Source organism: Platichthys flesus, chromosome 16, assembly GCF_949316205.1.
Source record: "Platichthys flesus chromosome 16, fPlaFle2.1, whole genome shotgun sequence".
NCBI classification, from domain to species: domain Eukaryota; kingdom Metazoa; phylum Chordata; class Actinopteri; order Pleuronectiformes; family Pleuronectidae; genus Platichthys; species Platichthys flesus.
Window position 1 is genome coordinate 21,272,927 of NC_084960.1, and position 21,662 is coordinate 21,294,588.

Sequence of the window (21,662 nt, forward strand, 5' to 3'; positions counted from 1 at the left end):
GTGGGGGAGTATACCATATTCACTCTAAACTAACATAATCACTCAGACTATACAGACACACAGCTTTAATTTGAGCTTCTTAATAATGTCACCTGCAGGCCGCGAACCAAACAATTAAAAATATTGCTTTTCTACAGTGTTGAACAGGTGATTTGATAATTGATCCCGTCAACTCCAACTTCCCTTCACCTCTTGACCGCTGCGTGTGTGTGTGTGTGTGTGCGTGCGTGCGTGTGTGTGTGCGTAGGTGTGCATATCAGCCCTACCCTGTTCCCTTACACACGCATTACAGGTACAGACACATACCTCATATACAGCCAAGTCAATGCCAGCATAGGGGATGATGCCCAGAGTGTTTGGCAGGTAGCCCCTGTAGAAAGCTCGGACCCCCTCTTTCTTAAGGATCTTTCTGGCACAATCGGCCAAACCTGAGTATTGTCCCGTCTTCCTTAATGTAAGACGAGTCTTCAGCACCTACCCAGCAGAGGGGGACAGGAGAGGATGAAGAAGAATAAATAATGCAATTATTAATTGAGCCTGTTTATATTGAAGGCTTCATTGCTCACAACATTGCAAATAATGTAAGAAATTATACTGTTTTTCTGCCAACCTTCAGAATGTTGGTTTCTCATGAATCTTCTGCTGATCTGGCATTTTATCACATACATCTTATCATAAAATGTGATTCCCCTTGCATCCTCCTTCTATATACTTTGTATTGGCTTCCTATTAAATTCAGAATTCATTTTAGGGTTCTCCATGTTACCTATACTAAAGGACCTATAGAGCACTTCATGGCCAGTTACCTATGTAAATCGATAACCTATTTGTACCTTTCATCACCAGCAGGTCGAATAGTTCTTCTGATCAGGGCTCACTAGTTTCCCTCGCACACAGGTAAAAACAAAAGCTGATCAAGCATTTGACATTATGGAACGTCCTTCTTATTGACATACGATCCGTAATCTCTGGTGATCCATCCAAAATAAGTAAAAAAGTATTTATTGAAAATTTGCCAAACTTTCCTCCTTAAGTACATGTGCAAATGCCTTGTCTATTTTTTTTATTCTTTAACTTTAACAACTGTTCTCTTGTGAAACCCCTGGTCCATTGAATAAACTTTACTTACTTACTTAATACTCAGGATATATAGTCTTAATAAAGACTCTGCATTCATGCTAAAATGTGTCACTGACACAATACAACTTTGGAGTTTATTCATATCAAAACTTGGGTTCTAATCAATAATGCAATTCAATCACAACATCATATCTTAGTTGAGAGTAACCCTACAATTAAAGATTGGGAATATACATGACATAGGGAGAAAATAAATACTAGAGGGAAAAAAGAAACTACTCCTGAAGAGGGAAAGACTTTGAAATCTACCCAATTTTTAAGCTGACCTCCAATGGGTAGATGATTGTCTGGGCGGTAGCTCCTGCCAGAGAGCCAGCAATGAACCTCTCGTGTACCCTCAAACTGCCCCCCTCTCTATTGCCCCGGATCACCCACTTGATCTTGAGTAAGAGAAGAGGAAGGAAAGGAGGAGGGGATGACATAATGCACAGACGATAGAGGTGGTGATATTGAAATTTGCAGCATGAGATGAAGTTAATGCAAAGGCATCCACATCATTTTATCATCCTGACATGATTTTCTTTTCTGATTTTTATAGTGAATAAAGCAAACTGTCAATAATAGTAGTCAGATTCCCACTTTAATGATTGATATGAATATGCTGACCTGCTCATAGGCCATAAACTTAATGGCAGATTCAGGGGCAATCTTGAGGACATTGATACCATTTCCCCTCCAGAGTGATACGACGCCTCCCTCTTTGACCATTCCCCTCAGTCCAAACCACAGATTAATCCCTCGAGACGTAGAGCCGTGTACCTGGACACACCAAAAAGTGCATATCAGTCAAGTCATTACAACCTGCAAGTTGTTACAAAACAAGTTACAAAAGTTTAAAATGTCCATTTAGGCAGAATGGCCTTTGTGATAAGGCAAAGAAGATGGATAGTATATATTTCCAACCGGTACGAGACAAAAAACTGAACGGGAAAGAAAAGGAGCTGTTGTACCAGAAGCTTGGAAGCTCCTGAAAATGCAATTAAAGAAACAGAAATCATTCGGCTGCTGTTCAGCAGGATTATGCAAAAACTAATTAAAACGTATTTTGAAACATGCAGGAAGGGCGGGGTACTGGCCCAAAAAAAAAATTGGTAAAAATTGTGCTCACCAGCTGTTCTCTAGTTATAACATGACAACCCATAGTTGGGACCAGGAAGCAGAGCTGCAGTGCTAAACACTTCTCTGCGCTCCCTCTGGATCAGTCACACAACCCAATAGAGATTGTGTCTGTTCACCGTCCGATTAAATTATTGAAATTAAACAATAACAGAGCGAGAACTCCTCACAAAAATTGAATACACATTAAAACAACCTCTGACACAACACAGGAAACCCAGACTTTTAAATGTGGTCTTTTAAACACTAGATCACTGTCAAAAAAGGCTCTTTTAGTTAATGAAATAGTCTCCGATTACAACATAGATTTATTGTCCCTCACTGAGACGTGGCTGCATCCTGATGAATATGTCAGTCTAAATGAATCTACTCCCCCCAGTCATATCAATTCACAGGTTCCCAGAGAATTTGGGCGAGGAGGTGGAGTTGCTGCTATTTTTTACTCCAGTCTATCACTCACTCACTCATCGTCATCCGGTTATCCGGGGTCGGGTCGCGGGGGGAGCAGCTCAAGCAGGGGGCCCCAGACTTCCCTTTCCCGGGCCACATTGACCAGCTCTGACGAGGGGATCCCGAGGCGTTCCCAGGCCAGTGTTGAGATATAATCTCTCCACCTAGTCCTGGGTCTTCCCCGAGGTCTCCTCCCCACATCCTTACCAGATGCCCGAACCACCTCAGCTGACTCCTTTCTAAGTAAAGGAGCAGCGGCCCTAATCCGAGTTCCTCACGGATGACTGAGCTTCTCACCCTATCCCTAAGGGAGACGCCTGCCACCCTTCTGAGAAAACTCATCTCGGCCGCTTGTACCCGCGATCTCGTCCTTTCGGTCATCACCCAGCCCTCATTACCATAGGTGAGGATAGGAACGAAGATCGACCGGTAGATCGAGAGCTTTGCCTTGAGGCTCAGCTCTCTTTTCGTTACAACGGTGTGGTAAAGCGAACGCATACCGCCCCGCTGCTCCGATTCTCCGGCCAATCTCACGCTCCATAGTACCCTCACTCGCGAACAAGACCCCGAGGTACTTGAACTCCATCCCTTTGGCTAAGGACTCATTTCCTACCCGGAGTAAGCAATCCATCGGTTTCCTGCTAAGAGTCATGGCCTCAGATTTAGCGGTGCTGATCCTCATCCCAGCCGCTTCACACTCGGCCGCCAGCCGATCCAGTGAGTGCTGAAGGTCACAAGCCGATGATCCAATGAGGACCACATCATCAGCAAAAACCAGTGACGAGATCCTCAGACCACCGAACTGCAACCCCTCCCCACCACGACTACGCCTCGATATCCTGTCCATGTATATCACAAACAGGATTGGTGACAAATCGCAGCCCTGGCGGAGACCAGCACCCACTGAGAACGAAACTGACTGGCTGCCGAGGACCCGAACACAGCTCTCGCTTTGGGAGTACAGAGATTGGATGGCCCTGAGGAGAGACCCCCTTACCCCATACTCCCGCAGCACCTCCCACAGTTTCTCCCGGGGGACCCGGTCATACGCCTTCTCCAGATCCACAAAACACAAGTGGACCGGATGGGCATACTCCCAGGCCCCCTCCAGGATCCTTGCGAGAGTGAAGAGCTGGTCCGTAGTTCCACGTCCGGGGCGAAAACCGCATTGTTCCTCTTCAATCTGAGGTTCGACGATCGGCCGAACCCTCTTTTTCAGCACCTTGGAGTAGACTTTACCAGGGAGGCTGAGAAGTGTGATACCCCGGTAATTGGTACACACTCTCTGGTCCCCCTTTTTGAACAGGGGAACCATCACCCCGGTTTGCCACTCCTTTGGCACTGTACCCGACTCCCACGCGATGTTGAATAGGCGTGTCAACCATGACAGCCCCTTCAACACCCAGAGCCTTTAGCATTTCTGGCTGGATCTCATCAATCCCTGGGGCTTTGCCACTGCGGAGATGTTTGACTACCTCAGTGACCTCCACCAGGGAAATTGCCGACGAAACACCATCAACCTCGAGCTCTGCCTCCAACATAGAGGGCGTGTTATTCGGATTCAGGAGTTCCTCAAAGTGTTTCTTCCAACGTCCGACGACCTCCTCAGTTGAGGTCAACAGAGTCCCATCCTTACTGTACACAGCTTGGATGGTTCCCCGTTTCCCCCTCCTGAGGTGCCGGATAGTCTTCCAGAAACACTTTGGTGCCGACCGAAAGTCCTTCTCCATGGCCTCTCCGTACTTCTCCCACACCCGCTGCTTAGCCTCCGACACGGCAGCATCTGCAGCCCTTCGGGCCTGTCGGTGCCCTGCAACCGAGTCCGGAGTCCTCCAGGATATCATATCCCGGAAGGCCTCCTTCTTCAATCGGACGGCTTCCCTGACCACCGGTGTCCACCACGGTGTCCGAGGGTTACCGCCCCTTGAGGAGCCTAAGACCCTGAGGCCACAGCTAGCCACCGCAGCTTCAGCAATGGAGGCTTTGAACACCGCCCACTCTGGCTCAATGCCCCCAACCTCCACAGGAATGCCAGAAAAACTCCGCCGGAGGTGAGAGTTGAAGATACCTAGGACGGGGGCCTCCTCCAGACGTTCCCAGTTCACCCGCAATACTCGTTTGGGCTTACCAGGTCTATCCGGAAATTTCCCCCATTCCCTGATCCAACTCACAACCAGATGGTGGTCGGTTGACAGTTCCGCCCCTCTCTTTACCCGAGTGTCCAAAACATGTGGCCTCAGATCAGATGACACAATCACAAAATCGATTATTGATCTTCGGCCTAGGGTACTCTGGTACCAGGTACACTTATGAGCACCCTTATGTTCGAACATGGTGTTTGTTATGGATAATCCATGACTAGCACAGAAGTCCAATAACAAACGACCGCTCGGGTTTAGATCAGGGAGGCCGTTCCTCCCCACCACGCCTCTCCAGGTGTCTCCATCGTTGCCCACGTGGGCGTTGAAGTCACCCAGCAGAACTACGGAGTCCCCTACTGGAGCCCCATACAGGACTCCATTCAGGGTCTCCAAGAAGGCAGAGTACTCTGAGCTGCTGTTTGGTGCATACGCACAAACAACAGTCAGAGTTTTCCCCCCTACAACCCTTAGGCGCAGGGAGGCGACCCTCTCGTCTACCGGGGTAAACTCCAACACCGCGGCGCTCAGCCGGGGATTTCTGAGTATCCCCAAACCCGCCCGGCGCCTCACGCCCTCGGCAACTCCGGAGAAGAATAGAGTCCAACCCTTATCCAGGAGTACGGTACCAGAGCTGAGACTGTGCGTGGAGGTAAGCCCCACCAGATCTAACTGATAGCGCTCCACCTCCCTCACAAGCTCCGGTTCCTTTCCCCACAGCGAGGTGACGTTCCACGTCCCCAGAGCCAGCTTCTGCCGCCCGGGTCTGGTCCGTCGAGACCCCTGACCTTCGCTGCCACCCATGTGGCTGAGCATCCGACCCCAACGGGTCTTCCCAAAGGTGGTGGGCCCATGGGATGAAGAGAGGGGGGGTGCCACGTAGTTTGTTCGGGCTATGCCCGACCGGGCTCCGTGGCAAACCCTGCCACCAGGCGCTCGCCATCGAGCCATCTGGGCCTAGCTCCAGACGGGGGCCCCGGGCTTCCTCCGGGCCGGGTCACATCTCCTCTTTTTTCGTTATTCATTGAGGTTTTTTGAAGCCCCAAACTAGGTTTAGTCTATCAATTAATCCTAAACCTAAACTCAGCTACAAATCATTTGAATGTCTGGTTCTTAGTCTTCCACGCCAATCCAGGAACCACCAACAGCCAATCATATTTGCTGTAGTTTACCGTGCTCCCAGGGCTTATTCTGAATTTTTAAAGGAATTCCCTGAGTTTTTATCAAACTTTGTCCTAAAGACCGATAAAATTATTATTGTTGGTGACTTTAATATTCATGTTGACAATAATAAAGATTGCCTTAGCGTAGCATTTTTTCATTACTAGACTCTATTGGTTTCAGTCAATGTGCGCAATGTGCGACTTGGTATTATCGTATGGTGTCGGAATTGAAAATTTAACAGTATTTCCACGCAATCCAGATCTATCAGACCATAGATCATTTTCTAGATGTCTACCTGATAGTGCTGTAGCTAAATTTAAGGAAATAATTCCAATTACATTTAAACCCGTATTAGCAGTAGATATAAACAATAAATTCTTTAAAAACCTGAGCTCCATTGAGATCGACCACCTTGTCGATAGCTCTGCAGACTCATTACAATTAACATTAGACTCAATAGCGCCTCTAAAAAAGAGAAATGTCAAACATAGTAAATTAGCTCCGTGGTATAATTCCCAGACAAATGAGTTAAAACAATTATCAAGAAAACTGGAAAGTGGCGCTCCAGCAACCATGTTGAAAATCTAATAGACTGGAAGAATAGTGTTAAAGAATATAAAAAGGCTCTCCAAAAAGCAAGAGCCGCCTACTATTCAAAACTAATAGAAGAGAATAAAAACAACCCCAGGTTTCTCTTCAGCACTGTAGGCTGACAGAGAGTCACACCTCCACCGAACCCAGTATTCCTCGATTCCTAAATAGCAATATCTTTATGACCTTTTTTAATGATAAAATTCAAACTATTAGAAATAAAATCAACCATCTCCTGCCCTCAATTGGCGCTAATACCCTACCAACAACAGAGATCTCAGAAACGGCTGAGAATCTTACCCATTACTTAGACAGCTTCTTTCTGATCACCCGTGATCAGTTTACCAAAATAATCTCAGGTTCTAAACCAACAACCTGTATTTTAGATCCCATTCCTACAAAATTACTTAAAGAAATTCTGCCCCTAATTGATAGTTCGTTACTTAACATTATCAATCTGTCATTATCATCAGGTTATGTACCACAGTCTTTTAAAATAGCTGTAATCAAACCCCTACTCAAAAAACCCAACCTAGACCCAGAGGTTTTAGCCAATTACAGGCCAATATCTAATCTCCCCTTCATTTCTAAAATCTTAGAAAAAGTTGTAGCCAATCAGCTGTGTGAGTTTCTCCAGGAAAACCCAGACTTTCAGTCTGGGTTTAGAGCCAATCACAGTACAGAGACAGCCTTGGCAAAAGTCACTAATGACCTTTTAATAGCCTAAGATCAGGGATTTGTGTCTGTCCTCGTTCTGTTAGATATCAGTGCAGCATTCGACACAATTGACCATCAAATTTTATTACAAAGACTCAAACATTTAATTAACATTAATGGAACCGCCCTTAACTGGTTTAAATCATATTTTTCTGATCGCTCCCAATTCGTGCAAATTAATGATGAGTCATCTGTGCGCACCAAAGTTAACCATGTTGTTCCACAGGGCTCTGTGCTCGGCCCAATTTTATTCTCATTATATATGCTTCCACTAGGAAACATTATCAGGACACACTCGGTAAATTTCCACTGCTATGCGGATGACACCCAGTTTTATTTGTCAAAAAAAACCTGAACAAAGTAATCAATTAACTAAACTTCGAACATGTCTCAAGGACATATAACCTGGATGACCCGCAATTTTCTCTTATTAAACTCAGACAAAACAGAGGTTATAATACTTGGCCCCAAACATCTTAGAGATACATTATCTAATGATTTAGCTGCGCTAGACGACATTGCCCTTGCTTCCAATGAAACAGTCAGGAACTTGGGAGTGATCTTCGATCCTGATTTATCCTTTAATAGTCAGGGGATGTGTCTCCTAATGCCTTAACTGCCCTGTTTGGTGTATGGCCTTTCCCACTTACTTGCGTTTGACAGGGTAGAGTGGGATTATCTTTTTTTTATTTTAGGGAAATTTGGTTTTGGGGAAAAATTTGTTTCATGGGTCAGGTTATTATATTCTTCTCCTCAGGCTTTGGTCAGGACAAATGGCAGGGCAGTTAAGGCATTAGGAGACACATCCCTACCAATTACCTTGGATAAAGTACTAAAGATCTCTGACCAAAATCTAGCCAGAGAGGAACAGCTCCAAAACATATGAGAATAATTTGCAGTGGCTTGTTGACATCGTTCGCATAGGGGAGACACTGTATCAAATATTCTTGCAAGCCGAGCTTTAGTGTAGTGAGCTCGATGGAGGATTCTGCATTGCATAAAGCTGTGTCCAGCACAGATTGAAGATTTATGTACCCTCCGTAAAATCCCCTCCCAAACATCATCTGAAATCACCTCTCCAAGATCTGTCTCCCAAACTGTTTTAAGTACAATAGAAGAGCCTTGACAAAGGTTATGAATATTTAAATAAATAGAAGAGATGGCCCCCTTTAATGAAGACAGAGGCTTCAGAAATGTTTCAAGATCTGAAGGCCTAGGAAGAGCAGGGAATTGTGGGAATGAGCTACGGACAAAATTTCGAACTTGAAGATATCTAAAAAAATGTCCTTTAGGAAGCAAAAATGTATCTATCAATTGCTGAAATGAAGCAAAAATAGAATCAACATACAGGTCTCTAAGATTTTTTATGCCCAACCTAGGCCATATAGAGAAAGTGCTATCCAATAACGATGGGGGAAAAATAGGATTAGCTGCAAGTGGAGCACCAATAGAAAGTGTTTGCAGGCCAAGATGACGTCTAAATTGAGTCCATATTTTAATACTGGAGGCCACAATCACATTGTTAGTATAGCCAGAAATAGAAAAAGACAAGGGAGAGTACAGTAAGGCTTTCAATGATACCGGATGAACAGAATTTGCTTCCAGGATCAACCATGATGGAGGGACCTCAATATCTTCATAATTAAACCCAATAGTACAAATTTCTACACTGCAAAAACTCAAAATCTTGCCAAGTATATTTTTCTAATTTCTAGTCAAAATATCTCATCACACTTATTCTAAGACAAAATCACCTAAAGAGTAAGATCTAAGCGAGATAAAGGAGCTTGTTTTTAGACAGTGTATCTTGAATATCTTGGTAAGCGAAAAACATCTTGTTTTGAGTCACATCACAGATGAAACAAGCTTTTTTGAAATGTCATAAGGTTTTTAAGCTGCTGTGTCAGTCGTAAAAGAGGAATCTTCTTGTTTCAAGAAATAGACTTAACTTGAATTGAGTCAAAAAATCTGCTTTATTGAAAACTGCAGGTCAACATGCCAAACTCACAACAACTCACAATGAACAGTACAGTGTGGCTATTTTTCTTACATTTCCATCAAACCATATTACATTACATTATATTTCATTTATCTGACCCTTTTTTCCAAAGCGACTTACAATAAGTGCATTCAACCCCGAGAGTACAGACCCAGGACGACAAGAATCAAGAAAGTACAATTTCTTCAAAATAAAGCAAAACCAGAAAGTGCTATAAGTAAGTGCCATTTAAGTGCTATTAAAGTGTTAGTTTCAAAAAGTTGTTAGCATATATATATATTTAATTATTTTTGTTGTTTTTTTTGTTTACATAGCTTACCATGTCCATGTGATATGTAAAAAAAAAGAGGCAAAAGATGGAATGAGGTTTCCTTCATTTCCGGAAAAAAAAAATTCAGCCCAAATACCCACACTCAATATAGACTCAAGAATGATGTTTGATGATGTCTGTGAGATCATACTTCAGTGGAATGTACTTGCTATTATTGAAGTTTACATAGTAGTACGGTGTATAATCAACGAGCTTTTCAGTATCCATGAAAATATTGGCTTGAGCTAGGTCGGGAACTTCTACCTCGTAAGCTAAAAAATGATCATTCCACCCAACTGTAGAGAGAGGTTGGCATTCAAAACAATACACGGACGCATTTAAAATATATTTTTTTCACAAGTGCAAACTCTGGAGTATCATTGATGACATTAGAAATAACCAAAGATTTTCCACATGTATGCTTATTTCCATGTTGCATAATCCACTGTACCAAAATTATATGTTCAACGTGCTCTATTCCTAAGAAGTCTTTAATCTTTCCCTCAACATAGGGAACATTTTTCACCTCAGAGGCTAGGCCCATGTCAACTTCACTTGAACAAATTGGATGTTTCTCGTGCACATTCTGACTACATTCATAAAGTTGGTTGTGCTTCACAAGAGACTTACAGATATTTTTAAAATTACTTTTCAAAGCCCACTGCTTAAAAAAGCAATGCTTTGACTCAAAGCGCATACACATATGCCTCACTGTAGGACCAAGAGCCTTAATCTGAGAAGGAAGATGCAGCAAGTAATGATGTTTAGGTATAATATTTGCATCTGGAAACAGTTGAAATGTTTTAAATGTTGCTCTATTAAAAGCTTCAGCCTTGAAAGAGTTGAGAGAGCAATAATAGGCAGGGTTTCCCCCAGTGCTTTATAGGCCTGGCGGGCCGCCAGGCTTTTCTTCCCCCCCCTGCCAGGCTAAGTGTTGCTTGTTTATTTATTTAAAAAAAAAAATTGTTATGCACCAGAAACAAGCTCCCAAAGACGGCATTGCGCTTTTAACCGCATCTGGTGATACGGTTGAAACCGCAATGGCAACATCTTATGGTCAGTATGTGAACACATAAGGTGAGAGGTTCAGGTGTATTTTCCATCACCTGGACCTCCAAAACCACGACCTGTCTATACCACGCAACAACTTTCGCAACTACTTTCACACGACATGTCACTGAGAAAGAGTCAAAAAACCTTGGACTCTTTCTTTTTTCTCGGAGTCGGGGGAGCACTGGAGGAGATGATGAGGCCGCTCGTTCACCGCCAGGCCAAGTGGAGAGCATCGCCAGCGAGCCGACCGAGCCGCGGCTCGATGATGAGCCAGAGCTAGTTAGCACAAATGTTAGCGCATCGGATGTTAGTGCATCGAAGCAGCCTGCTGCGAGCCGCGATGGGAAACATCGAAGTAGCGGATTTAACCCAAAGTGGTTAGGTGACCCTAAATTTAGCGGATGGCTCTACAAGACCGAGAATGGTAAGCATGTTTGTACTATTAAAATATCAACAATATTATGCTCGCTAATTTCGTTCAGCATTAGATACGCTTTGTTTTAGCTGTGGCTTTTTGTGTGTGTCGTTCTTAGGTATGTTTTGCCGGGTGTGTCGTAGTCACCGCCAGCGGGCAACACAAGGATGCTCAACAAGAACTTTCATTGAAGCTCCTTGTACTACGTACAGGCAAGATGTGCTAAACGCACATATTGTTTATTATTTAATAAATGCAACAAACTATAGTTTTTATATATATTGTATGACTATATATATATAACTTTATAACCTGTGTTATCAAATATGTTGTGCGGCACCAGACAGCTTTAAATTGGGGGAAGAGTGGAGGAAATAGTAAAGGTTGCCTACCCCTGCCTTAGGTGACACAATTTGTGCCTTGGTCAAACCATGATCCTACACTGCCCTCTAGTGACTTAATATCGCGGTACAAGTAGGTGTGCCGGCAATATAAAGCCACTAGAGGTCAGTATAAGACCATGAAACACAGACATGGTTGAAATGAAAACAAGTCTTTTCATTTTGCACATCAAGCTTGTAAGCTTCACCACGGTCACACGGATTGATGAAAAGTTACAATTTTGATAACTTTAGATCTTCATCTTGTTTTGAACACATGCATAACATTTTTAAGTTGATTTGATGAAGGCCCTACGAGTAGTGAATCAAACTGTAACACTAACAAAAACAACACATTTATTATTGCCACCAGGGGGCGCTGTGATTGTAAGTCACAATTTCTGCACCGATGTCTTCTGGTCGCGACTCTTGTCGTATGTGTGTACTTTGGACTCGATTGGACAAAACATGTCGGAAATACAGAAGCTTGTGTTTTGATGGCGTTTCATCAAATTTTAACGCCACACCATGGTCAGACGGTTTTGCTAAAACTTAATCATTCAATAACTTTAGATCTCCATTTTGTTGTGATGACGATCGTCTAAATTGTAAGTTCATTTGATGAAAGCTGTACGAGAAGTACTTAAAAGAAAAAATATGGAATATGACCAAATGGCCACTAAAGTCAAACTGGCGGGCTTCCTGTTGCGTTATTCATAATGCACTGATGGACTTTTTTGTGCATCTAGTCATAATACACAATAGTCTTTGTTTTTTTGAGGATCGGTGAATGCTAAATGAGGGGCTTTTCCGTAGGTGGCGCTCTTGAGCCATTTTGCCACGCCCTTTTCAAAATACTCCAGAATACGTACATTTTCGCCGCCTTCGAATTTACTGCAAACTCCTACAACTTTTTGAGCACATTAAAGCCCTCAAAAAGCCAATTCATTTAAACATGAGAAATAATCATTTAAATTTCAATAGGGCCTCCCACCGATTTCGGTGCAATAGGGCCTCCCACCGATTTCGGTGCTCGGGCCCTAATGAAACATTTTTTAGGTACCTGGACAGAGAAGGCCAACTTTTTTGTCAGTTTCTTGACATGGTGCCACTAAATGATGGGAAGGCAGATACCGTTGCAGATGCCATTCGTGAGGTAATCACAGTCAAAGCCATACCAACAACTCTGATTTTTGGTTTGGGGACAGATGGTGCTGCTGTGATGACAGGTAAGAACTGAAAATAAGTTTAATTTGAGGTATAGTTACTATTTTATCTCTAACTAAGTACTGATTATTGTAATATATATCTTTAAGGACGCCACAATTGTGTTGCCAAAAAGCTGACAGACTCCTGGCCACAGCTAGTGTCTGTGCACTGTGCAGCACACCGCCTTGCTCTTGCGTGCAAAGATGCTGCAGACAACGTGCCATTCATGAAAATGTTCGAGAGCACCTTCAAGGCCTGCACATTTATTTCACAAACAGTGCCAATCGCACAGCTGTGCTGAAAGCAGCTTCCAGTGTTCTAGGAGTGGACAGCCTGAAAATAACTGTAAGCAATCTAATAATTTTTCTTTGAGAGAAACTGTTTGCAAAAATTGGCTATACAAATTGCCTTTCCCTGCCTTGCCTTTTCTACATTTTAAGATAATTTTCCACACCACTGTCTTTGATTTTATGTGTCTTCTTTATGTGTTCTTTGGACATTGGGAGGTGAAGGACACAAGATGGCTGTCCCAAGACACAGCCATTTCAACTCTTCACAGGAATCTGGCAGCTGTGCTGGCAGCTCTTGCTGAGGAAGCAGAGAAGAAGGACCCTGTAGCAAGGGGCCTTTATACATACTGTGCAACATACAGGTTTGTGGCTGCCGTCCACCTCCAGGCAGATGTCCTTCCCCACCTGACACGGCTTTCAAAGCTTTTCCAAAAGGAAGATGTCAATTTTTGGGCTATCAAGAAACATGTAAGTTGATTTAAAATGAGTACACATACACTTGTTTATGGAAAATATGAAAAGCAAAAACAATATAGCTTTAATATACTAATTTAATATTTTAGGTGCCTGTTACAATTTAGGCCATTCGACAAATCAAGGAGGCAGGAGACAAGCAGCCACCAGGGTCATATTTCAGTGGGTTGGAAGATAGAGTGAAAAGCCTTAACATACAGGCAGAGGAGGAGAGGAGACGCCACAGGGGTGATCATTTTGACCTCACCTCTTTTTGGACCCGTTTTCGCACTCAGGTATTGAATGTTCAATGTTTCAAGTTACAAACTTAAAAGATAGTATAATAACCTGTAATTTTACTAATTTAAAAAATCTAATTTTCAAAAGGTAATGGAGCCATACTTGGACCATCTCATTGAGCACCTTGAGAGGAGATTCCCATGGATGAACATCCTAGGTGCATTTAACAAACTCAGCCCACAAGCAGTGGAGAGGGGAGATGATGACTTTGAAGAGAACTTACAACTGCTTTCCCAAAAATTTCCCACTGTGGATGGCAGAGCAGCACTGCAAGAATGTACCAGCTTCAAGGTTCATGTGGGCCAGGGCATCTTTAAGGTAAGCAGCAGAAGCAAAATGTTGAATAGAAATGTTTTGTTTTTTTAAACTTCTGTTTTCCTAACACTTTTTACTCTTTGCTTTATCCTACTAGGATAAGTCACAGTTGGAGGTAATGCAGGAGCTGGCCTCTGACTTTGATGGGCTGAGGCTCCTGTACCCAAACCTGGCCCAGCTCTCTGCCATTGCACGGACAATTCCTGTGTCAAGTGTAAATTGCGAGAGAGATTTCTCGGCTATGAACAGGGTGAGTATTTTGTTTTCACTTTTCTGCTAGCAGTTTAAGTAGGTACACATTTGTTTAATGTCAGTTATGTGATTATTTTTCAATAGATCAAGACAGACCTCAGGAACAGGCTGCAGGGGAAAAGCCTAACTGCCTGCCTTCGTATAAAAATAAATGGTCTCTCTGTGGCTGATCTTGACTACAGTAAGGCTCTGGAGGAGTTCTTTCAGAAGCCGCGACGGATCACTTGCAGTGATCCAACCTGCACCCTCTGCAAGAAGCAAAATAGGTCACACAGCATACCTCTTCAGGCCCTGAGTTCCCTGTTCCTCCTTGGCCATGTTTGCACTTTTTTATTTATGTTAATTTATTTTACTTTTAAATGTGACCAGAAATATATTTTTGTGTTTGTAAACTGTATTATGTAATGTTAAAATTATTTTTAATAAATGTCTTACAATAACACATAATTGTCATAATTTCAAAGTTCCTGTCAACTTTTAACATTTCTTTTTTTACAAAAACAGTAAAAAAAGAAATGTTGGCCGACCGTCGGCTTCTCTAGCGGCCCTACCACCAGGCTTAGCAAGTTTTCTGGGGGAAACCCTGATAGGTGAGAACAGAATTTTGACTATCTCTAACAACTTAAGTAGCATTTGTGTGTAATCATTTTCTCCTATTTTGTCAATGAGAAATGGCAGGATCTTTAACAAAACCAGCATCTGCCCAGCAGACTGTTTCAATTTATTGTCATTTGATGACAGTGTATTGACAGATATGGGGTAAGGCTTATCCCTTGCATCCACAGGAGAATAAGGGAAACAAATAATTGCACTGTTGAATGCTTCTAAGTCCATATGCCCGGAAAGCAAAAGATGCTTTAAAACACATTTGATTTCATATGGGGCAACACCTTCAAGAATGACATGCATGATCTTGTGGTCTTGTGGGGTTTGATTGATTATATCAAAGTGAGGAAATTCTGTTAATTTGCTTCTCCTGTTTATGCCATATGTCATTTTTAGTTTGTCTTTCAAAAAGTCAGTATTTGCCTTTTCAATGTCATTACATTGCCTGTTATGACTTGCCATTGTTCTTTTAACAAACAAATCTTCATTAAATTGCTCTTGCATGTCTTCAAAGTTGCATTCGCAGTGCCTGCATTTACTGTAGGCAAACCCCACTCCTATCTTAAATCCAGCCACTTCATGCTGAGCTAGAGTGTCTCCGCACACAGACATAAGTGCCCCATAAATTGTCCTCTCACCATTTGCAGTGACAACCTGGACACCATCATACAACTCAGTTAAGTCACGGTTAATCCTCTCAAATATCTCATCAATACCACAATGGGAAAGATATTTTGATTTTACCATGGCAAGCAGACGAATGGCAGCAAGTCTTGATCTGTATTTAGGGTTGATGTTACCTAAGGTGTAATAAATCAATAACAATTTGTTTTTGTTTGCCCGAGATCCAAGAGGATTGCATTGCTCAATTTCATCTGTATATAAAACCAACTGCAATGCTGTGGGTAATTTCAAAAACAGTGGGTGCGACTTAAAAATGTCTCCATCAATGAAATCATGATAAAATCCATCCTTGCATGTCTGTGGCCTCTCATCAATCATTGCCATTATTCTTGGATGTGATAGCAGCTGCTCCAAACTTTTCACCAACGGTATATAATGAAAACAATGGTCCTTAATGGTAAGAACTCTGGAGTTCTGGCTATACCACATATATCAGGATGAGACAGCAGAGCAATTGCTAGAGGCTCCATCACAATGGCAAATAAGAGCGGACTTAAAGGGCAACCCTGCCTTGTAGAACGATGTAACTGAAAATATTCAGAATTGGTGCCATTTGTCCTGACCAAAGCCTGAGGAGAAGCATATAATAACCTGACCCATGAAACAAATTTTCCCCCAAAACCAAATTTCCCTAAAATAAAAAAAAGATAATCCCACTCTACCCTGTCAAACGCCTTCTCGGCATCCAGAGCTATCAGAGCTTCGTGGAGAGCGACTGGAGGAGGATTATAAACCACATTAAACACCCGTCTAAGATTAAAAAAAGAGTGTCTGTTACGAATAAACCCAGCTTGATCCGAAGATATAATTGAGGGTAGGACAACTTCTAAGCGTCTGGCTAGCAACTTAGACAACAATTTGAAGTCAGCATTCAACAGGCTAATGGGACGATATGAACCGCATGAAAGTGGGTCTTTACCTTTCTTTAAAAGCAAAGAAATGCAAGCCTGGTTTAGGGTATGAGGAAGTGTGCCTGAACTGTGAGACTCAGTGAACATCTCTAATAGGTGCGGGGCCAGCTGTTTCCAGAATGTTTTATAAAACTCGGCTGGAAAGTCATCTGGGCCCGGACTTTTACCACTCTGTAATGATTTAACTGCCGCCTCAAGTTCAATTGCTGAGATAGGACGTTCCAGTTCCTCAGCAACAACCCGATCCAAAGTGGGAATGTCAAACCTATCAAAAAAGGAGAGCATATCCACAGAGGTATTACGACAATCAGATGAATATAGTAATTTATAGAATTTCATAAAAGTTGTATTAATTTCCAAAGGATCAGATGTTACACCCGCGCCAGTCTCAATTTGAGGAATTAACTGAGATGCAGATATTTGACGTAGCCGGTGGGCTAAGAGTTTACTAGTTTTATCTCCCTGTTCATAAAATTTAGACCTTGAATGTAGCAAAAGTTCAGTGGTGTACTGGGACATGACGAGATCATATTCAGCTTGTAAAGTAATTCGCTCCTTATAAGTATCTGGGAGTTTTGAGATTGCATATAAAGACTCTAGTAGTGCAATGCGTTGGGATAGCTTGGCTAGCTTCTCTCTTCTAGACTTCCTCTGATGGGCCTTATAGGAAATAATCTCCCCCCTGATAAAAGCTTTCATTGTTTCCCACAACCCAGAGGCTGTTATTTCTGGAGTTTTGTTAACCTGAAAAAATAATTCTAATTGCTTGGAGACAAATTTAATAAAGTCTGTATCCAACAGCAAATGTGCATCTAGGCGCCATGGTGGTCTTGTATTAACAAACTTCTGAAAATAAACGTTCATAGAAATAGAGGAGTGGTCCAACACCACAATCGAATCATATTTACAGCCAGAAATGGAGGACAACAATTTGCTATCCACTAAAAAGAAGTCAATTTGTGTATAGGTACGGTGAATATGTGAGAAAAATGAGTATTCCCTTTTATCCGGATTAAACAAACGCCAAGGATCAACAACATTAAACTCATTCATAAAGGCTTGGATCACTTTGGTCGATTTGGACAGAGCAGCCGAGGTCGAGGAAGAACGATCCAAGGAAGGATTCATCCAACAGTTAAAGTCCCCTCCTAAGATTAAATTATACATGGACAAGTCCGGTAGCATTGAGAAAACCTGTCTAAAAAAGGACTCATCATCCCAGTTGGGAGCATAAACATTAGCAAGAGTCACTTTCACATCGAAAATGTGTCCCATGACAGCTATAAACCTGCCTGCGGAATCAGAGATTGTCTTAACATGGACAAAAGGAATATCTCTATGTAAAAGAATAGCAACCCCTCTAGATTTACTGGAAAATGAGGAATGGTATATTTTCCCAACCCAACTCTTCTTCAGTCTTACACTATCTATCTCTTTTAAATAGGTTTCCTGCAAATATATAATATGAGCATCGAGGTGGTGTAAGTAGTGCAACACTTTACTACGCTTGATTGGATTGTTCAGGCCCTTACAGTTTAAACTTACAAATTCAATGTCCCCGCCCACACTAGATAGTGTTCTCTTAACCTGTGTCATTAATGGACAAAGAATTCAGTATGTAACAAACAAAAACAGCGAAGAGAGAGGGAAAAAAAACGAAAAAATAAAATAAAATAAAAAAAACGAAAAAAATAAACCCGAAACAAGTCCACTCTAAACATCCAGAAAAGTAGCATAGGTGCCAACCCATTGCCCAAAAGAACTACACGAACTAACAACCCCCCCACACTAGAACAGAACGCCCCACGTCCCTCCTCACTGAGCAGAAGCATCAAGAAAATGATGCGTGCTACCTCACCCCACGTAGAAATGAAACCTGTCATTACCAGCATCTTAACCACACTGCTAAACCTCAGGGAGTGTGAATATGGGCTGTCCAAAATAAAAAAAAAGTAATAAACAGAAAAAGGTGCCATGGATGTCTCTTTTTTTTAAATGAATACAAACAAATAGTAGAGACTGACCGAAAGAAGAATGAAAAGGAAAATAGCACCAATATGCTCTGAGTGAAGCAATTAAACATTCAGTCAGTACACAGTCAATACTGTATTTATTCTATAAACAAGACAACAGCAGCATAACACGTGTGTTACCTGCTAGAAAAGCAGCCTACTGCCGCAGAAATACAAACCGAGTCAAAAAGCACATGTAGAGTCCAAAGTTAGTCATTCTCCGGGGCCGGAATCTTCTTAAGACTCTTGTTGACGAACTCCAGGGCCTGGTCCGGGTCTTCAAATCTGTGGGTCTGGCCGCCAGATAAGGTGATGTGTAGAGTAGCCGGGTACCGGAGGCCGAATTTAACGTTAGCACAGGCATGGAGCTCCCTCTTCACTTGGACGAAAGCCGCCATCCGTCTGGCCACAGTCGGTGTAAAGTCCCGAAAAATGTGCACTCTCTTCCCGTTGTGCAGCAGAGGGGAGCTCTGTCCAGCGCGGTGGAGAATATCATTCCTCACCTGAAACTGTGTCACCCTGATGACCATCGGGCGTGGCGGCTCTCCCTCCTTTGGTTTAGCACGCAATGTGTGGTGAGCCCTGTTGAGCCCGGGCATCACGTCGAGTCCCAGCAGGTCCATTAAAAGTTTGGCAATAGACTCTGTAGGATGGGGACCCTCGGATCCCTCGGACAGACCCACTAGTCGAATATTATGCCATCTAGAGCGTGCCTCCAATTCTTCACATTTCTTGCCCAGAGATTCCACCGTAGCAGATAGCTTAGCCATGTTCACCTGCATACCAGTCAGCTGGTCCGAGTGCTCATTAGCGGAGCGCTCCAGGTCACTAATAGTTCCACTTTGCAGGGACTTTTTCCTGCAGCGGTTTGAGAGCAGTCGCCACCTCCTTCTTGACCAGCTCCGATATGATTGACTCGAATTTTGCCACAATTTCAGTTCGTTGGTCGTCCATCATCACCTTAATGCAACGTAGCATCTCCTCATTAGCACCCGGCCTCTCCGGTGACACAGGCTCCGAGGGCAGGAGTTGCGGCCTGTTCCGACCCGACTTCGCAGGCTCATTTTTCGCCCGAGAGCTCGACATTAAAGCGGTTCCGAATCACAAGATGCAGGTCTCTTAAAAACCGTTCAATCACCTTAAAGTTGCAGACAGTCGAGAAGCTTAAAATGACATTAAAACTATATTATAATCACATTCCCGAGGAGCGACCGAAAAACACGTCCTACATCGTTCGCGTCTTCACAGCGCCCCCCCCCCCCCCCCCTTAATAGTCACTTAAAACAAATTTCGAGGACCGCTCTTTTCCACTTGCGTAATATTTCAGAAATTAGACATGTCCTTTCACAAAAAGATGCAGAAAACTAGTCCACGCCTTTGTTACATCGAGACTGGACTTTTGTAATTCATTATTATCAGGCTACAGCAGTAAGTCGTTTAAGACTCTACAGCTTGTCCAAAATGCCGCAGCACGTGTCCTGACGAGAACAAAGAGAAGAGAGCACATTTCTCCAGTATTAGTATCGCTACACTGGCTTCCAGTTAAATCTAGAATAGAATATAAAATTCTCCTCCTCACTTTCAAGACCCTCACCTAACATAGAGCCTTTTTACCTTAAAGAGCTGTTAGTACCTTATAAACCCACTAGAGCACTCCGCTCCCAGAATTCAAGCCTACTTGTCGTCCCTAAATTCTCTAAAAGTAGAGTAGGAGCCAGAGCTTTTAGCCATCAAGCCCCTCGGCTGTGGAATCATCTACCACTTTCAGTTCGGGAGGCAGACACCATCTGTTCGTTTAAGAGTAGACTCAAAACCTTCCTTTTTGATAAAGCTTATAGTTAGAGCTAATTAGTGCGCCAGAACGTTACTTGTTCTATTTTATGACACATGACACACGGAGCTTCTCTTTCCAGCTTCTCCTTCCTCTTCTCCATCCCTATCCCCCTTCCCTGGAATCCCTTTGCTTTATCCCCCACAGATCCATGGCCTCTGTGGTCACACCATGGATTGCGGTTTGTTGATCGCGCACCGGGGGTTGCGGTGTTGGATCCAGTGTGGCAGATGTGGGCTGATCGTGGTGCTGGTGGCTGACCCTGTGTTGCGTTGGCATTGGGCACGGGCGGTAGACCAGGGCCGCGGTGGTGGCTCGTGATGGGTCCTGGTGGGCGGCGGTGGACGGTGACTGAGGACTGGAGTGGCATCTGGTCTGAATGGTGGATCGTGGTCTGGATGGTTACTGACCATGGACTGTGATTGCAGCGGGACTGCTTGGCATGTCGTGTTGGGGTTGTCCTTCGGGATTTCTACCCTCATCAAATGCTGCTAGAGACTTTGATTATTGATGATGTTCTCCTACACGTGGCATCTATTGCACTTCTGTCCGTCCTGGGAGAGGGATCCCTCACATGTGGCTCTCTCTGAGGTTTCTACGTATTTTTACCCTGTTAAAAGGATTTTTAGTAGTTTTTCCTTACTCTTGCTGAGGGTTAAGGACAGAGGATGTCAAACCCTGTTAAAGCCCTATGAGATGACTTCTAATTTGTGAATATGGGCCATACAAATAAAATTAGATTGATTGATGGATTGATTAGTTAGGTCTCTAAGTGTGCTAGGGAGCATGTAGCAGTGTTAATTTCGATGACGAAAACTATGACGAAAAATATTCGTTAACAAACTTTTTTCCATGACGAAGACGAGACTTAGAAGTAACGAAAATGGATCTTTGAAAATAAAAACTATGACTAAATCTTTTTTAACTTTCGTTGACGAGACGAGACGAAAATGTTGGTGGTTGACTAAGTCACAATCATTTTTTTAAACATCATCGTATCAGGCCGTCATAAAGTATCAGGAGCGGGCGAGTGAGTGAGTGTGTATGTGTGTGTGTGTGCCCCAGATAGCGCACCGGTCTCGAGGCTCCGCCCCCTGCCCTGCTCACTCGCTCAGAGCTCTTTCACATGAAGCAACTGATCACTGAGTCACAGGCTGCTACTTAACTATGGAAACAGTGAAAACACAGAGTTTCTCTGATCTCAGCTGCTCAGAGATCAGCGCAGCAGCTTCTTGATCAGAGCAGAAGCTGCAGTTGGTTTGTACCGAGCTTCAGTTTCTGTGTCCGCCTCCAGTCTGACCTGCTCTCACTTTTTGTTTTCACATT

The 21,662-nt window shown here is 43.2% G+C and overlaps 1 protein-coding gene across 2 annotated transcripts in view; it reads right to left on the reverse strand.

Moving 5' to 3' along the window:
• The window catches only part of LOC133971360 (mitochondrial adenyl nucleotide antiporter SLC25A23-like), a 56,103-nt gene that overhangs the window by 3,563 nt on the left and 30,878 nt on the right, over positions 1-21,662 (reverse strand). For both annotated transcript variants that reach the window (XM_062408680.1, XM_062408679.1), the window contains exons 6-8: positions 1,747-1,899; positions 1,407-1,520; positions 307-474 (exon numbers count right to left, since the gene is read on the reverse strand). In XM_062408680.1, the coding sequence (XP_062264664.1) occupies positions 307-474; positions 1,407-1,520; positions 1,747-1,899 (435 nt within the window). The remainder of the gene's footprint in view (positions 1-306; positions 475-1,406; positions 1,521-1,746; positions 1,900-21,662) is intronic.